Source organism: Balearica regulorum, chromosome 3 (assembly GCF_011004875.1).
Source record: "Balearica regulorum gibbericeps isolate bBalReg1 chromosome 3, bBalReg1.pri, whole genome shotgun sequence".
Taxonomy (NCBI): Eukaryota; Metazoa; Chordata; class Aves; order Gruiformes; family Gruidae; genus Balearica; species Balearica regulorum.
Window position 1 is genome coordinate 87,382,791 of NC_046186.1, and position 18,937 is coordinate 87,401,727.

An 18,937-nucleotide genomic window follows, 5' to 3' on the forward strand; every position below is an offset into this window, starting at 1 on the left:
CAGGATCTGAAATAAAAAAAGATACACATAACCCACAAAAAGAATTCATAATTAGAAGGGAAAGACTAATAGGGACACAAGTCTGTAGAATTTCATTGTTACGAGATAAATTTATTATGCCCTTGACTGCAAGTTAAATTAATACACATAAAATTACAACATGGAAAAGAGGTGCCAGTGACTGTCATAAACACAGCTTGCTTTTCTTTCCTAGTTATTTAGGGAGGATTGGGAACACTTGTGAAATCATGTTCGTTAAAGCCCTGAATAGAGGCGACTAACCAATAACTGCGGTGGAAGCAACAAGGTTCCCCCCGCCCTTTTCAAGAAGAGGGGGGGAAATCACAGACGTCAATCAAGAAATACTGCAAAATAAAATGGACCCTCCTGGCCGCTGAGGCATCGCGCAGACCTGTGGGGAGGTTCCGGCAGTCTGCTCGCAGCCTCCAGCGCTGCCGGCCCTGCCGCTGACCGGGGAGCGCACAGGGCTCCGCAGCCCGGCTCTTCCCTTCCTTTGCCTTGCAAAACTGTCAGGCACAAATGGGCAGGAGGATATTGGCTGCAAGGGACGTGGAGGCTCCTCCCAGAGTCTGGATCCCGATATTTTTGGAGGATTTATTTTAACTCAGTTACAAACCTTGGTGAAGGAAACAAGTTGCCGCTGTAGCGGAGGCAGAAAGCGTCTCTGCTAAGGGCGAGCGCGGCTCCCGCTCCCTCTTTCACCTTCCTAAAGCTACCTTGGATGCTTCGCCTCACTTGGGGAGGAAAGCTGTGCTGCCTGCCGGGGGGAATGCTCATACTGTGGATGTTGCTGTTTCTGTGAAAACAAGGATTGTAAGGGGATAAGAGGGAAGACAATGAGGAAAAACCGACCGGGAGAAAACCCCGACCCCAAGCGTTTTCCCGAGAACTGACGGTGTTTTAGGGCTGAGCGATCCCGTCGGAGGCGGCGGAGGCTGCGCCCGGCGGAGGTAGCAGCCTGTCCGCTCCGCGGGAGACTTCCCGGGACCGGCTATTCTCTTTGGATGCGGATTGGGAAACCTGTAGGAAATTCTCCCGCCGCGCTGCGAAGCCACCATGAATTCAGTGGCTGGAAATAAGGAGAGGATTGCGGTCACGGCGCGGAGCAGAAAATACGGGGTAAGTTATCGGCGGAGGGGCGGCTCGGAGCGGTGACCACCGCCGTGCCGGGGCTCCTCCGCCGCGCGGTTACCGGCGCCGCCGGCTATCGGTCCCTCCGCCCCGCTCAACTTCTCCGGCGCGATGTGGGGCGGTGCGGAGGCTCCGGGCGCCCCACGGGGACGGGCGAGGCGCGGGGGCCGCCGCGGGCGCGGAGCGTCCGAGCAAAACTTGCCGGCGTCACCGGGCCTCCCTGCCTGACCCGTTGCTCCTTCTCCCGCTCCAGGTGACCGACCCCTGCTCCCCCACCAAGCCCGCCGCCCCCTTCTCCCCCGAGAGCTGGTACCGGAAGGCATACGAGGAGTCCCGGGCGGGGAGTCGCCCAGCCCCGGAGGGAGCCGGCTCTGCCCTGGGCTCCTCCGGCACCCCGTCCCCCGGCTCCGGCACCTCCTCGCCGGGTTCTTTCACCGGCTCGCCGGGACCCGCCTCGCCTGGCATCGGCACCAGTTCCCCCGGATCGCTGGGCGGCTCGCCGGGCTTCGGCACCGGCTCGCCGGGTTCCGGCAGCGGCGGCGGCTCCTCGCCGGGCTCCGACCGCGGCGTCTGGTGCGAGCACTGCAATGCCCGCCTGGCGGAGCTGAAGAGGCAGGCGCTGAAGCTCCTCATCCCCGGGCCCGTCAGCAGCAAGGTGAGCGAGGGGCCGGGGCGGAGCGGGGAGATCCGTGTGCCTCCCGGCGCGGGCGCTGCCGGGCCGCCGCCGCCGCCGCCTGGGAGCGGCCCCTTACGGCCGGTGGGGCTGCGAGCCGGCTCCCTATTGGGGCTGCCGACCACCTGGGCTCCCCTCTGCCGCTGTCGCTGCTGAGGGTTTTAGGGTTTATTCGGACTCTCCCCTTCTTGGTCTTGTTCCCTTTTCCCATCCCGTCCTCCTACTTCATGTGGAGCAGTGTGCCTCCGTGTCCGGAGGGCTGCCAGGCTTTGCGGGGTGGCTCTGTGACAGTCCCTCAAGCTTGCTCCTTGCCTCCTTCTTTCCATTGACAGCGGTTTTGTGGTGTTATTTCCCGTATATTTTTTGTTGTTCCCAGTGAAGGGCAAGCAGGGGTGGGGATGCCACATGGGAGTCATTGGTCCCTTCCCCTTTTGCTCTCTTTGATCCCTACAGGATGGATTTACAAAATAGTCTGAGACTTGGCAGCCAGCTTAGTGGTGAGGTGTGTATGGTCTGATGCCCATGGTTTGTACTTTGATTGCGGGGCCAGGTGCAGCAGAGACCCTCCTGTAGCTCCAGGTTCAGTGGAGGCATTGAAATGCTATGTGAACCCAAAGATCAGTCACCCAGGGAGGCTGTGGCAGACCACAGCATTGAACCCAATTCTCCAGGATGTTGTTAACACAAGGACAACTTGGTGATGCTTCTCTCTTAGAGAAGCGCTAGACTTTTTTTTTTTCAAATAAGACGACTTAAAAATACTTGAAGCTGTTGGACCCTGAGTGATGGCTTGAATAATTCTGAGCATGCAAGCATTTCTGAAATCTGGCCTCAGGTTTTAAGAGCTGAGTGGCCATGGATAGAGTTGGAAGTCTGCTTTCTGCCTCTGTTGGGGAATCTGGTACCTCCAAAGGCATACTCTGAAATTCCGTTTTGTTTTGTTTGGCATTGTTTTTTGTTTTCCGTGTTTGTTGTGTATATTAAAATTAAGTCTAACAGCCCTAAAAAAAGTGACCAGCAGCCCTTGGCTGACCCCATGCTACCAAAATGGTAAGCATTGGACTCCTCCCTGGCAACCCTGTGAGTGTTGTACTGTGAATGGGTCTACAGCTCCCAGAATGTAATACAATGCAATTTTGTTTGCTCTGTTGGGTCCAGGTACTATCAGATGATAATATTTACTCTTCCACTTCAAAGAGTTTTCATTAGTGGTTACAATAAAGAAGTATCATGGAAAAGAGCTGACTGCTGAGAAAGGGTGCCTGGTATTACTGTTGTGTTGTACTCTCCATTATTTATTTATGTGCCATTTGAGAGGGAGTTGGTGCTCTCTTGAACAAAAGACTCAAGGGCTGGTTTTTACCTTGTCTCAAGACCAGGCTTAACTGAATTATTCACAAAAAGGCAAAGGTTGAAGCACCACAGCTGATAGTCAGTTTAACCATATTAATATGTGGTTGATTCCCTGGAAAGTGGCTCTGTACCAAAATCTTTGCAAATTTCAGGCTGCGTGACGTGGTGTCATTGCCAGCTGTGGGTATAGGTGGGAAACTACTGATACAGATACGGGAGCCATCAGAATAACTGAGGTTGGGGATGGAGGGAGGATAAAATGTAAGCCATTGAGGCTTTGTACCCCTTGCACAGTGTTAAACAAACTGACAGATTTTGCAGTCATGTGAGGATTGTACAGGCTTCTCATTATAACAGTGCTGGTTGTTGCCTATCCTCGCTTTCCTGAGATGTTACCTTTGTGTTACTATTGTTATTTGTTCTGTTGTTCACATAGTCTAGCTGATGGTGTTGTACAGACCGATCTTTATTCACATCACTATAAGCTTTACTTCTCTGTTTTAGACCCCTTACCTATGTTCTCTTTTTTTTTCTTCTTACACCTCCTTCCAAACCCTCCAGTGCTGCTTACAAAACTACTGCTACCCAATGTGTGTGTTTAGACAGAAGGAAGGAGGCACAAGTAAGGTGGTCTTTGTGGGCTATGGTGACCCTTTGCCTTTTTCATTATGCTTAACAGTACTTGAGGCTCAGTCCTTTTGAGGTACTCCAGCCTTTTGCACACAGTTTCCTTCTGTGGATGGGTGCTACCTGCTGGTCGCTCTTTGCAGAAGCATCCCTCTCATCCTTTCTGGCTTATTTACAACCATTAAGAACTTTCTGGGCTTGTCACTTCTGCCTTCAGCAGACACTGCCAAGCACAGTGAGGCTTTGGTCTAGGTGACATAGGATACAAACATCATGGGCAGTGCCCTTGACTTCTTTAGATTGGGTGTGCTGTGCCAATCTTGCAAGTTTGTTGTTGCTGGTATCCATGGGGTAGCCTTAGCAGTGTCTGCTTAGGGGAAAGCAGGGCATTGGCATGGGCTCTGCCAGGGCCTGTGAGCTGCCTTTGCAGGTGTGTGCCACAGTAATGCTCTGGGGTCGCCCTCTGACAGCGACATGTACAGGATCTCTTGCAAGAATGTGGAAACCTGTCATGTGTTTGGGGAAAACTTACTTCAGTTTGGGTTGAGGCTGGAGTCTACCATGCTGTGTTAATGTAGCTGGCATTTTTCAGGGTCCTGTGGGGTCTGCTCTTGATTGCTGCTATGGGAATATGCTTTTGGGGGTAGAACTGATCCTCCCCCTGAGTTCAGTGGAAGAAGGAGCAGATCACATTCCTGGTATTCCCTCAGAACTTGCAAAGCATCTTATAACTCAAGACTGTGGTGCCCAGTAGGACACAGCTAATTGGCAATATACCTTTATTAGAACAATTAAATGGAGCATTTAAAATGTATCAGTTATCTTCTAGTCAGCCAGATCTAGCTGACTTAACTTTTATTGGTGTTGTTGAAGACAGCCTAGAAATTTCATTAGCATTATAAATATAATCTGTGGCACCTGTTTCAAATTTACACTGTATTTAGAAATGCATATAACATGGTGTATTGTGTGTTGCAGAACAAGCAGAATATAAGGCTATCTGTTTTGACATGTATCTAACACAGATATTGGAATCTGCAGTAACCTATCTGATTGTGAACCTACAGTGTGCAATCATGTAAAGGTTTGTGTATATCTGTAAAGTGTAATAGTATATTTAATTGCTGCATAATCAGACCAGGCTTTATGCATGGAACTATGTACTGAAGCTTTTCACTTGATACAGAAAAAGCCACGCTTAACCTAGAGCAAACTGCTTCTGACTAGCTCATTGTTAGCTTTGAGGTGTTGGGCTTTCAGTTTTAAATAGAAGCATTCTCTCCTAATACGTCAACAGGACCAAGAACTTGGGATTGCTTTTTGGTGTGGCACAAAAGTGAGGAATATATAGTTATAGTCGTGCTACTTTTTAATTTAACAATTTAAAATGCCAGGTTCCCTGCCAATTACAAAAAGAAAAATGCTAAAAGCTTGATGTTTATTTTTTCTCTTTTGTGATACAGATGTGACTTAACGATGTACAGCAATTATCTGCATATAAGGGGTTATGTTTTATGAGAATGAAATCTTATTGTAACCCCTATGTGAAGCATGCCCGTGGGAAATGACTAGCACAAGTGGTTGTTATAGTTGCACATTGCAGTTTGTAACTGAAAGGATCTTGGAGCATTTGGTGACCATTGTTTGTGGGTTTTTTTGATAGTGTCAAACACTTGCATGATGATAAGGATTGTCTCGAAAATTGATTTTTTTTTTTCATTTTAAGCTTTTTCTGAAGCTATATTTTCAGAGGTACATTAGACAAAGCTCTAGCATAGAAGTTCATGGCCTCATACTCCCCGTTTATCAGAACTTGTGTGAAATCTGGTTGTCTTGAGTTCAAACCTGTGCTATCCTCTGGCTTCAATGGAACAGTAACCTTACAGGCATCTGGCAAAAATAATCATGAAGTTTAGTTGAAGAGTTGCTATATTTGTATGTATCAAACTATATCATGTGTAAATAATAAACTGAATGCTAATAAGAATAGTCTCAAGCTGGTGAATATAGATTTGTCAGTATGGGATTCCAAAAATCCTGAATATAGCCTTTAAACCAAGAGGCAATCTGAATGTGTAGACATGAATAACTGCTTGGGCAGCTTGAGTCAGGAAGTAAGGATACTATTTTAAATGCTGCAGATGAATAGCACTGATGTTAGATGGTTTATATTCTGGACTGTTCCCTTGCTAAAAGGTCTGTACCTCTGAGTAAGAACTAGGTAAATTCTGACTTAGCACAGTGTGTGTGTGAAGGGGGGAAGGACTTGCATTCAGTTTTGTTTTCTTTTTTCACAAATTTACTGAAACTCTATCTCATTCTTTGCTTGTATATTGTTGAATTGGCCTTTTCTATTTCAGAGGTATTCAGTAGTCAAAACCTGGACTAATAATTATTAATAATAAAGAAAGCCCTGAACCTGATCCAATGAAAAATAGGTTCCTGTAGCTCGTAGCTACTTTAGAAACATTCCCAGTAGAGACACGACAGTAATAAACCCTTCCTCAGAGCTTAGCAAGTGGCAGAATAATGGAATTTCATTTCCGTCCAGACCTTTAATTTGTGAACAAGCACGGCCAGTCTGTATGGTGACTTAATTCACTGTGCAAAAATCTCAGGCACCTAATCATTTCATCCCAACTCATTGTAATGCAGATAGGATTATTGCATTAGAAATGTGATTTTAAATGGCCTGAGGCAGTAATTTGTCAGCATTTGGAAGGATTAACTCCATTAAAGTTTAGACAACAACAACCATTCTTTTGTGTTGCATCACAGATCACAATACCAAACATTTAGCATAACTCATCTACGAATCTTCTTACAATTGCATGTTTCCTGGCAAGTTGGGAAACCACAAGCTACTTCATTTGCCCTGGAATTACAGCTGCTTACAGAGGTCTAGAGCAGACAAACGGATATGCCTTCACCTCTGACAAATTAATGTAAACCCTTTTCTCAGAGCAGCTGGAAGTCTTGCTGTCTTGCTGCTGCAATCCACAATGTCAACATGTGAAACGGTATAAATACTTCTTTCAAGCTTGCAAATGTCTTCGAGGTAAGGGTGAAGAAGGTACTGTATATTAAAGACAGCTTTTTAGGAAGCTGTCAAAACTATTACTGTGCAGCTTTCTCCATGGGATCAAAAAGACTTGCCATTACTGAGTGCCCTGGAAATTAGGAACAGGCTTATGATGATATTTAATGAATTGAGACTATGGTGTCTTTCCTGTTGGAGAAGAAAATACTTTTAGGAGACTATAGACAGAGCTGTTGATGGGGGGAAGAAGTATTGACACTTTATCTGAAGTAAATTTCTAGGGAGGAGCAAAATTTGATCAAATTGGAATTTTTAGAGATTTGACTGGGCATCTGAAAATACTGTGTTCAGAAATACATAGTCAACACTTAGTCTGGAGCTGGCCTCTTCATGCTGGGCTATTATTAAGTGACAGAGTTCCTTCAAGGTGCTTTATACATGCCATGAATGCTGCACCGATCTCTAAAATCACCTTGTATCTTAAGATACTCTTATTATTTTCTTAGAAGTAAATGTTGCAAAATCTGTGGCAATCTTGTATGACAAGCATAGGATTTTGGTGTGTAATTTTGGAAGAGGAAGGGGAAGAAAAGTAGGCTGTGCTGAATTCCCTAGACAGTTTTAGAAAAAATGTCACACATTGCTATTACAGGCCATTGGCATGTAATGGGATTCACACCTGCGTCAGCAGATTATTGGAACGGTGCAGTGCTGTGTATGTAGGGTTGAAAGACATTTGCAGTTTTGCTACATCAGCAGCGCATAGCCTTTGACATCATATAATTGGGGTGCTTCCAAGCACTGAACTTGCAGCCCTTCACCGCAATAAACTTGATTGTCATGCTCTACATAATGATGTTGTAGGAACTGCAGTGTTTTGTTACGTGTGGTCTGCGTGTCAAAAGCGTGAGAGATTGTCTCAGTTAAATTGCTACCTTAGATCTTAAAGTGTCATGTTGTAGCTTGAGAGGTGTGTATGTTAATAAGAATGTGAGCAATATAAGCATATGGGCTTCCTCCCATCCATTGGATAAATAATTCCTTGTCCATGTTATTTGTTGCTGAAGCTGCAATTGAGGACTATCCCTGATTGCAGAAAAGCAGATTGCATATTTATTCTGAATTAAGCAAGCTGTAGTATGCAACAGCACTCTAAAAGTAGTCTCCCAAGAGTAGAAAGTTCTGGAAGTGTCTTCCACAGTCTTTCCCATTATTGGACCAGATTTTGGTGGCACTGTGACGCTGATGTGAGTCACAATTAAGGTATTACTTTACTACCGCTTTGTAGAAAAGCAATGACTGCAAGCAGTCTGCTGCAGTCACACACTGAAATACTGCTTTTCTTTGGAAGCTTCAGCTTGCATGTTTGAAAGACGTGGCAGTGTTTGAACAGTTTGTTAACACGGTGTGTTCATTGGAGTGAGGTTGAGTTTTAGATGATCACACCATGGCTACGTCCTTATTCATAGGTTTATGGAATTCAAATCCCCAGTGAGTTGTGTTGCCCAGTTTTATTTTCAATTGCCCTCTATTGCAACCTTCCTACATTAAACCAGGGTTTAAAGAAACAAAAAACCCACACCCCAAACAACAACAAAAAACCCCCAAATAAAACTACAAACAAAAAACCCCACCCAACCCAACTATGAGTATAATAAGCTGCTAAGTACTGTTTCGATCTCTTGTTTTGAAACCTGAAATATAATCAAACACTTTCTTGGTACAGTTGTAATATCTTGTAGCATCTATAACCAGACTATACATTTGCTTATGCTTCTTTACTCTCCACTCCCCTCTTTAGATGATATTCCAGTATAGCTTAATGATGTTTGGATGAGTGTTTTTGAGGCTTCTCCAAGTAAAAACACAGAACAACACAAGATACTTCATAGGGCAGGGGAATGTTGACTGGACATTCTAAGCTTGAGAGGGAGACTGTTTAAAAGATTCTGCAAGGAATGTCAGATGTTGAAAGGTCTTTTCCTTGTGTAACATGAACTATTACTGGTTGGTTATAAAACTGGCAAAGAAGCAGGAAGTGGAGAGAAGAGGTCTGGATCTGAACCTCCTCAGTCTACTGACGTACATGCACTTGGCCCTTGTGACAAGTTTCTGACTTCAGTGAAATCAGCATGATTTCCTTTAGGCCACGGCTCTGCCTGTCAAATAGCTCTAACCAGGGAATACTTGTATGCATTTAAAGCAGCAGTTGGACATGCTGCTCGGGCTGAGCAGGGCTAAGAGATCCTGGCCCCTTGTGGGTTTCCCAGTGTGTGTTTTCATTCTCCTCTATATATGAAGGTCATAAGTTAGCATCCCTGCAGGTCTCCTGTGTGAATACACCATGGTTGCTCCCTGCCTTGGTTCTTATCAAAATGATAGATAGTTCAAACACTTTCAATAGGGCTGCTTTCTGAACTCAGATCCTTTTGATTGAAAGGTCAGGGAGTGACTAGATGTGCTGTTACAACAGCAGATGCAAGGAGGCAGTGATCTCTGAGAAAGGTACTGATGAGAGCAGCACAATGCATCCAACCGTAACCTCAGCTGTAACTAGTACAGAACATAGGGATTACTTTTTAATTACTTTAGTAAAGAGAAAGTAAAGGAAAATATGATAAAAGCTATACAAAAGAATCAGTTTTAAGAAATTGGTGTGTTCAATTGCAGCTCAGATTTAATGTTATCACATCACAACTCAATATATTTTATTTGAAATACTACAGTGTCGTAAGGTTGTTAAAAGCTACTTACAATTTCAGCATTGGTGTGCTTCTTAAAATTTATTTTTATCTTCAACTGTGTTTACTTTTAGTTGCCACTAAGACCTGCTATTCTGTTTAATCTATACTATTCAATCATGTAGTCTATGGTTGATCTTGCATTTCTTATAAAATATTCTGTATTTTCTGGGAGGGAAGAAAAAAAAGATTTCAGTCTGAGGAACCCTTCAGACTGTTTCATCTTCTCAGCTTTCCTCTAAAACTGTATTCAGTAGTAGTCTTTGTGGAAGAAATAATTATTGCCAAGGACATTTGGTTTGAGACCTGAGGGAACCAATGAGGCATTAAATTAGACTTCGTTTACAATTCATGATGAAAACAGAAGACTTCCCTCTCCTCAGGAGGAACTAGACACTTCTGGATTCAAGCAAATCCTGTGTTGGTATAAGATTTTTGTATGGCATGTTTATACTCATAGTGCCTTCCTATTAAACAAAGTAGGGCTGAATTAGCTCACTTTTCCCTACAAGTTGGAGAAATTTACTTACAGGTCCTATGGTTTCTGCTTTGTTTGTGGCTGATCAATGATCTTATTCAGTGGATTTGGTGATTCAGAAAAAGTGTTAAATGCCTTTTAATTGTTGTGGTGGGTTTTTTGTGTGGTGCTTTTTTTTTTAAATTCTAGTAAAAAAAAAAAGTACCGCAAGCCAATGTTAATGTGGCTCTGGAAAATATTTTAAATTTGTTGCTGATGGTCTATGTCAGAGGAACTGTGTATGCTGGAGATAGGATGTCTGTATCCAGTGCAATGTGACTGATATAAAGCATCCATCCAGCTCTGGTGTCTATAGGAAAATCTTAAATTGGGTATACAGTCTATTTAAGTGTTTTATCTTCCAAATTGCCTTCAAGTAGAACTTGCTTTATATGTATTTTGTTTTTTACAAATATATTTTGACCTGTAGATTTTCTGTGATCTATTAATAACAAACATCTGCTGTAGCTTATATTTCACCATGCTCCTAAATAATAAATACTCTGATGTGATCATTTATTTGCACCTGAGTAGCCACAACAGCTTCTCTATTCTATGGGCTTGCATGGGAACAAAATTCTACTCACATGAATGTTTGGGGAAAAAAAGCAAATGAAAGGAGACTTTAACATCTACCACAGTAAATATTTTTCTTTTCTGAAGAAAAAAATGAAAATTCACAGTACTTTGGGCAACTTTGTTTGGAACTGTCTGAGCAGACCCACCTCAGCAGTGGAATTAACTTTCCCCAAGTTGTGTGTGTTTCATTCCCTTTTTCTCTCCCACCCTTATAATTAACTGAAGAGAAATGAGGATTCAGGAATACAACCAATTTCTTGGGGCCACTGTGTGGTTCTGTTGGGGAATTGCCCATTCCTTTTATCACTAGGTGTACTTGAAGATGTGAAAGAGATTCCTGCAGTGCTGAAGATTATGGTCCTTCTGGAGCCTTTTGCTAAAAGCGGAGCAGAGCTTGGCCTTTGTTTCTGTCCTGGCTCCTGTAAGAGTCACTTGGGCAAAATTCTGCCTTATCAAAGCTGACTTCAGACTTGATTCCACTGAAGTTATTCAGGAGAATGGGCTTCTGCCTTCTAACAGGTAGCCCAAATGATTGCATGCTACTATTTCAATTGGGCAGTTTTATTTTTTGGTGCCTCTTGGCTAAATGAACCTCTGATCTGCTAAGTGCCAAATGCTGAAAGAATTACCTGCTTACTCCATCCACCTGATGAACTCCACCAGAAAGCCTAGTGGGCAATAAGGCAGTCTTGGCTTTAAGCAGGCACTGAACAGCAAGAATAGAAGTCATTACTCTTCATTTCTCTATTAGTTTCACTGCTCATTTAATAGTGCTGGGCAAAGAAAAACATTAATATCCTATTCAGCAGCCAAATGCACCAAATTGGGAGTTGACTCGTGTGTTTGCCTCTTTTCTAATGGTATCATTAAAATTTAACAAGTCCTCTAAATCATGTTAGTATTCCCAGGGTTAATATTGCTGAAATTGCTGGCAGCGTTCCCATAGGAAGAGTTAATAGTCGCTGAGGCTGTGCGGCTGGCATTTGTTGCTCGGAGGGAGGTGCTGGGACCGGAGAAGCCCTGGCACCAGAAAAGGCACAATGAAGTCTTTGGTGACAGGGGTGCATTTGCAATACACATACATATTCTTTCCTATTTACCTCTGCCCTTTCACTCCCTCCCTCTTTTTCTCTCCCCACTACTCCTAAAGCTGTCATTTCAGCTCATAACTGTTACATTTCTAATGGAAGGAAATTCTTGACAATAAGTCTGCATACATGTGAACTGAGCAGGAAGGCATACAAGTGTGTGAGTTGGTGCGAGTGTCAGATTTAAGAGATTGTTAGACCGTAGATGGCTTTTACTGGAGGTCGAGAAGGCTAACAAAGTGGGAGATGCAATTAAAATGGTATTTGTTAGAAAGGAATAGCTAGCTGTCTGGGCAGACTGAGCGTGGGGAAATGATGGGTAGCTGGAAAGCCATTAGTGATGGCTTTGTAAGCAGTTCTGCAGCATGGGTGGTAAGCCTAAATCCAGAGCTGCTCTTTTAGCATGTCAAATAAGACTTCCTTTTTTCCCTGCACATCAAATCCATTTTTGAATAATGGATTTGACAAAGATTATGTGGATTTTGGTTTAGATTTAGAGGTAGGAGAAAGACGTTATGATGGGTGGGAAAGAGAAGAAACTGGTTTAAGGGAGCTTTTTGGGTACACTAGCCCAACACCATGAAAACAAGGCTCTGAAAAATACTGTAGAATTGGTTTTTGTAAAATCATTGATCCAGTGTTCCTGCAAAGAGGCTGTTTGGTTAAGAATGTGAGATGGGACAGACAGTTCATTGAAATGAACAGTTGGGATCTGGTTCTGTAAGTTCTTGATGAGAACTCTGATACTAATAAAAAAATAATCTTTTCAGAATTGTTTTCCCCACTGTAATCGTCTTTAATCATTAGAAGTATTTGATCACATCTCTCCTTTATCCTTTTCTTGACTGGTGAACTGTTGGGTGTTTGGCTTCAACATCATTGTTAACAATTTTTAAAGTTTCAAGGGGTGAGGGGGTAGGCAATTACAGCAGCTTGGCCAATACAATTTTGGTGCCCTAAAAGATATAAGCTGCTGTGACAATAGGACAAGCACACTGCAAGGAGAAGTAGGGGCCTTTGAGAGGAAGACGACAGGCTATGGAGACAGAAATGAAGCAGGGAATGAAGTGTGCCTTGGCTGGTCCAGGCAGCAAAGGAACAGTTGCCTTTGGTTTAATGCATTTCAGTATTTTTCATTCTGAAATTAGGTTTTCAAAGACTAAGGTACCGGTGCATCCGGTGATCTAAGGATGTAACTAGATTTTCTTTCTTACATCTAATTCATTTACTTCTCTGTTGTTTACCAGTCATGAAGACCTATACATTCCATACTGTCAATTTGAGACTTGGTATAAAATAGGGACTCAACTCATTGCACGAACAGTTTCACCCAACATAGCAAATAAATGACATATGTTTTAGTGGATCAGCAATAGTTATGAATTCAGCCTGGCATCTCCTTTCCCTGTGCCTGTCTCTGAAGGAAAAAAAATAAGTTTGATTTCCACATCAATTTGAATTTTTACAGTGTTGATCTTACTAATTTTGTAGTAATATTATATTGGACACTCTAATGGCATGCTATTAAGTAGTAGTACTTATTCCAAATACTTTAAAAGCAGGATAGAAAAGACTTAAGGTATGAGAGCTAAAGGTGAGGGGCTGTACATGAGTGCTGAATGCACTGGCACTGATGGCTCTAAATGAAACACTTTATGGAATGAAGTGCTTTAAATTGCCAACCTTCTTTGTCAGTCTTAGTTACTTAGTTCTTTCTAGCTTGGTCTGCCACTGTCTTGCCTGTTTAATATTCCACTTAAGTATAACAAGAGATGAAACATCCAAGATGCCTGTATCCTCCAGGAGTCAGCTCTACTGATGTGAATACTTGTGTTAGCTGTTTATAAGCAATGAGCTAAACAGGGGTATAAAGAGGAGGGGGAGTAGGGGAAGGAAAACTGTTGTGACTTCTCTTAATTTACTGTTCTTTTTATCAGCAAAGGAAACAAATTCTGTCCCTTTCCTACTCCAAACACATGCACTTTGGATAATAGGAATCATTTCAATAAGCACACACTGCAAAGGCTCAGATAAGGGCTGTTTCTGTGCCTGAAATATCAAGGACCAGTGTGCGCTATGTGGGAAGCCGGTGTGGAATCATGCTGCCGAGGAAGCAGTGTGTAGTAATGCGCATGGGTGACACTGATAAATGGCTCCTCTAAGCAAGCATCTGCACCAAATTGTCAGACTGAGACTTCCCAGCATACCCTAGACCTCTGCATGAATGAAATCTCTGTTGTGCCATTATTTACCCACCTCCATATGAAATGAGAGGATAGGATTCATTGCTTCAGTGCAGCTTTTATGAGTCTGCTCTCTTTATGTACATATTCTTTATGTACATGTATCTGCATGTGTGTGTATATATTTCTCTTTCTGCACTGCTTTCCACAGCCACTGCTGCAGAACTCCCAGTGTCCTCTCACTGATTAGCCGTACAGCTTTTTGAAATGGGACAAAATGGCTTTCAGGGTAAAGGACAGGTTATTTACTTCTGGAAGCCTAAAATGAAATGTGTTCTATGTGTTCTGTTCTTTGGCCAGACACATGTGTAATTCAGGTAAGTAATAAGCATGGTTTGTTTCTTGTTATTTTATTTTGTTGTGGTCGATTTAGTAGAGGTTGTGGTGGCTGGGAAAGAAAGGGGAAAGTTCTTGGTTCCCTTCTTTTCCTTTCTGAAGAATCATGATTACTGTCCTCAAAGGGCAGTGAGGCAGTCTGCAAATCTATTTTGCGCTGAAGTAAAGCCTGTCGTATTTTCCTTGTTGCCACTGGACGTCACTGATGCATGAAAAGAATCGGGCTTGCTCTTTGCCTTTCTTCAATATGTATTTTCTTGACTTCTTTGAGGCGATTTTGTGGAATAACTTGTCATTGAAACTGAAACTCTGGTAATTTAAGCTTTGATGGAAAGGTCTCTTGAGGTCAGGGTAGAATTTCAGGCCAACCTAGAAAACAAGCTGAGACTAGCCGATGTTTGGTTGTTAGCATATACTCCCAGTACATAAAGATGCAGATAAGTTCCCTGCTTTTCCCTGCTCTTCTGAATTTCAGCCAATATGTCAAACCTCAGGGCTCTGAGAAATGAGCATCTCTGGGTTCAGCTGCAAGGATATAAAATGGTAACCTGTGACAGAGCAGCAGAAAGGTGTCACTGTGTGTCAGGGCAGGACTTATGCACACATAACTTGGTACCGGATTACACTAACAAGCACCTTAGCCAAAATTTGCATTCACCAGCAACGTAAATACATCCAACAGGGATTTTGAGTGAAGCTGCGGTGAGGATATATGTCCTGTCCCACCACCCTGCTGTGGTGTTGATGGCTGTCCACAGTTGTTTGCTCCACCTTACTGCTGCAGTTCTCTTAAACTGGTGCTTGACTATTGGAGCCCTCAGCTTCTTGCTATCTTAGCCTTTGTCCTCAGGCTATTTCTGACTGTCTTGCTGGCTTTTTGTAAAAAGCTTTGATATTTGTTTGCTTGTGATACAGAATGGGATTTCCCCCCTGTGAAGTTTCCATAGGTAAAAACCTTTTTTGATCACTCAATGGAAGAGGACAGATGCTCCTAGAGGTAGATTCAAGTGGTTTGTAACACTTAGATGCTCATGGAAGTCACAGTCTTCACACAGTTGCAAATATTCACATCAATGTGCCCGTTAACTGAAGTACACACATAGATCTTATCTCAGTAAAATGTCTGCTGCTTCTGTTGTTACAGCTGAGAAGCGGAGATACGGAGCAACTTGATGAATAGTTGCATAAAACAGAGTCCAGGTTTCTTACATGCTTGTGCTCTTGACTAATGTTTTTTTCCTTTCTTGCTAATGTTGCCCACCCCATCCTGCAGCAGCTCTTGTATGCTGGCTCAGCATTGGCTCTTCTGACTCTGTACAGAGAGGAAGAGGGGAGTTGTGGTTTGCATTTCAAAGCTGTTGGTCTTAAAAGGATTGGAATATGGCAGTTGAATGTACGGTAACTAATTACCCAGTTATGACAAAAAGTCTTTTAGAAAGACCTTGACTTCCGATTCTCTCATTGGTACCAGAAGCTGGCTGTTAATTTAACAAAAAAAAGAGAAGAAATTGCTAATGGGGTTGAGTGGTTATTTTGCAATTTTTTTTTTCAAGGGAGTGTTTACTAATTCTCTTTCTTTTTTCTCCTACCTTGGACAGTTCATATCTATGAATAATTTAATTGTCCTTGGCTGTCTGCTCTTGTGAATGGTGTGCTGTTAGGCATTCTGTATTCATGTGGTATTTGTTAATGTTTGTTTTGTATTCTGTCTGCCTCTCTGCCTTTCCAGAGATCAAATGAATGATGCAAGGCTTGACAACATATAAATGCTATTAAACTTTATCTGAAGGAACAGAAAGGGGGCCTTTGTAATTTCATTAGTTAGAACATTAATTGGAATAGATTGTTCAGTGTTTTTCTTGCCAGTGGAGAAGTAAATGTTTATGAAAGCGTTTTTCTACTTTTGAAAAGTTTGTCTTGAGAATATGTCTAGAATTTATAAGCAACAATTTGTACTGGCTTACATGATCTCTCAAAAGTGTTCCCTCTCTGTTTCCTGTCCCTAGACATTCTTTGTTACTGTCACTATCCACAAGGTTTAAACTGCAGAAATACCAGTTTTCAGATTTTAATTCTCTTCCTCTTCATTGAGGACTGTATTGCTTTAACTGCTCTTGTCATTACACTTGTCAAGCAAAGAAAAGCTTCTGTAACTTTTTTCTGATTGCATCCTTTCTGATCCAAACATTAGCATTATTATTAGTATTCCAAACATTTATTTAGATCTTGAATGTAATCCTCATGACCCTCAGGTTGAGACCCTGAGAACAGTAGGCAGAAAGTACACCCCAAGCTACTCTGTCTGCAGTTTTGCCAGGTGAACGGGAAACCAAACTAATGCTTTCCTGCAATTCTACAGAGTGATCTCGGGGATGAATGTCCTTTCTGAGAAAACTTCATCCTTCAGAAAAAGCATGCTAATAACAAGAAATAATAACATTTACAATCATGGCTGTTACATTAATAATAACTTTTAAGGTAACATTGAAATCTTTTGTCATCCACAATTAAAGAGTTCTTGAGTGTATGCTGCTGCTCTAACAGCCTCCACTTTTGTAGATATTTTGGACAAGTTTCTCAAAGTCTCTCAGTTGCTGTTTATCATCTTGTGTTCTGGTGCCTACCAGAGACCACTACACATTGGTAGGGATCACAAAACTGTTGCATAGCGCTGTAGGCAGCAGAGGGTCTTTTGAAGTGCTTCTGATGCTTGGGTGCACCTAATGCAGAGGAGAGAAACTTTCCATGAAGCTGACCCCACTGTCGCTGGACGGCTGGATTGCAGGTACGAGCTTGCTTTGCTTGGCCAATGCCTTGAGAGTCTAGTCCTGTAGCTCTTGCTCCTGGATGTCAGCCAAGTGGCTGTGGGTTCCGGGACTGGTCATCAGCTCTGCAGTGTGTCTCGAGGCAGGCATGGTTGGAGACACCGTTCTCACTGTGGGCAGTGCTGGATGTGCTGCCTCTTTGTCTGTGGAATTGCTTGTTAGGCTGCCTTTAATTTAAACCATCTGTGGCAACCTGCATGCTCTGTTACAATACTGTTTTTATGTCAGACCTCCAGCAGTGTGCTGTGAGCTGGAGACCAGCATGGGAATTAAGATAGAAAATCCACTGGAAACATATTGCAGTGCATGTACAATTAACTGGAAAATAATTATGTTCGTTTTAAACTGTATATCCTGCACCAAACTCCATCTTTGTTTTTATTCTGGCAATGGTACTGACTGTGGTGAAATTACAGGGTGTCAAATGAGGGTGAAATGTATCTGTAGGTGTTCCAGTGTTTGTTAGAGGCCTCCCCTGTGTTGAGTGAAGCAGTATTGGAGTTTGTGCTTCCCTTCTTCATTGTCTGTTGAAGGATCCTGTCAGGCAGTCTGAGGCTTGTTAGAGCACCCAAAACGTAGAGTTGCTAATTGTTACACACTGTTGTTTCTCTTCCTGGAACCAACAAACACGCTGTATACCTCTTTCCTTTAAAAACCCCCAAACAACTTCTATGCTGGTTTAACCTCTCTACCCCATTTTCTGCTTGCTCTTGACAATTTTCTTTTCCCTAACTAATGACTCACCTGGATAGGATTGCTGCTGGCTCTGTGATTATAGCAATTAACTCTAACCCTAAGGAAACAGCATGCTGTGTTGCCTGGCAGCCAGGGTCTACAGGAGCTGGTAAACCATAATGGAACAGACTTTACTTTTCCTTCATTTCAATCTTGTTATTGATTAGCAAGGAAAGCAACTTATTGTGAAAGTCTTGTCAATTTTCAAGTTGGCTAAGATACTCCAAAATCCCTTGCTTTGTTTTTCAGAGTTGCTGTAAATTCCTTACAACTTCTAGCAAATGGCAAAGGCTTAGGTGGTTCTGTAAACAAGGCTTCTTAAGTCTGGCTTAAAGGAATTGAGAACTACAACTGGAATTGCTGTCAAAACAATTTTTTCTTCTGCATGTTAGACTTGATTTTATAGTGGTGTTTAGCCAAGCCTTAATATTGTCTTTTGCTGATAGACAATAATGAAAATACAGCTTTAAGTGAAGTTAGGGCCTTGGGAATACATTATTGTCTTTAGCAAGCTTGCTCACCTATTAATAACTAAAAGCAGATGTGTAAGCAAGAGTTTTGAACACTGAACAAAATGGGAGTGAGCAGCGTGTGTGCAGGTGTCTCAAAGCAGGCCTCGCTCTGCGTACCAGGTGTTATCAAAGAGGACCTCTCAACTAACATCAGAGGTGATAATGTGAACAAGCTGTCTGAATTGAGGTGACATGGCACAATTAAATCTTTATAGGGCTAACTGCAGCCTGCTGAACCAGCTGTGTGAGAGGAAAGGTAGGTCTGCCTACAAACAAACATGGGGCTAATAAAGCTACAGTTTTTTTTTTAACCCCCATTGCCCCTTTTAATCGTTCTTTTACCAAATGTCATCAGAGATGGAAAATTCAAACCAAGCTCACTGATCTAATTCTGTGGAATTGGAAACGTGTGTAGTACACCAGTGCAGCTTCCCTGAGCTGGAGTGCTGCCAGGCTTGATGGTAGACATTTCAGGTTGGAAGGGACTCCTGGAAATTACCTAGTCCAGCCTCCTTT

At 42.7% G+C, this 18,937-nt stretch overlaps 1 protein-coding gene across 1 annotated transcript in view; it reads left to right on the top strand.

Annotated features, from left to right (window-relative positions):
• The first annotated feature begins 1,002 nt into the window (after window positions 1-1,002).
• Window positions 1,003-18,937, top strand: part of KIF26B (kinesin family member 26B) — a 302,521-nt gene continuing 284,586 nt past the window's right edge. Inside the window, exons 1-2 of the mRNA XM_075748827.1 lie at window positions 1,003-1,140; window positions 1,406-1,807. Coding sequence (XP_075604942.1) covers window positions 1,078-1,140; window positions 1,406-1,807 — 465 coding nt within the window. The 5' untranslated portion in view covers window positions 1,003-1,077. The remainder of the gene's footprint in view (window positions 1,141-1,405; window positions 1,808-18,937) is intronic.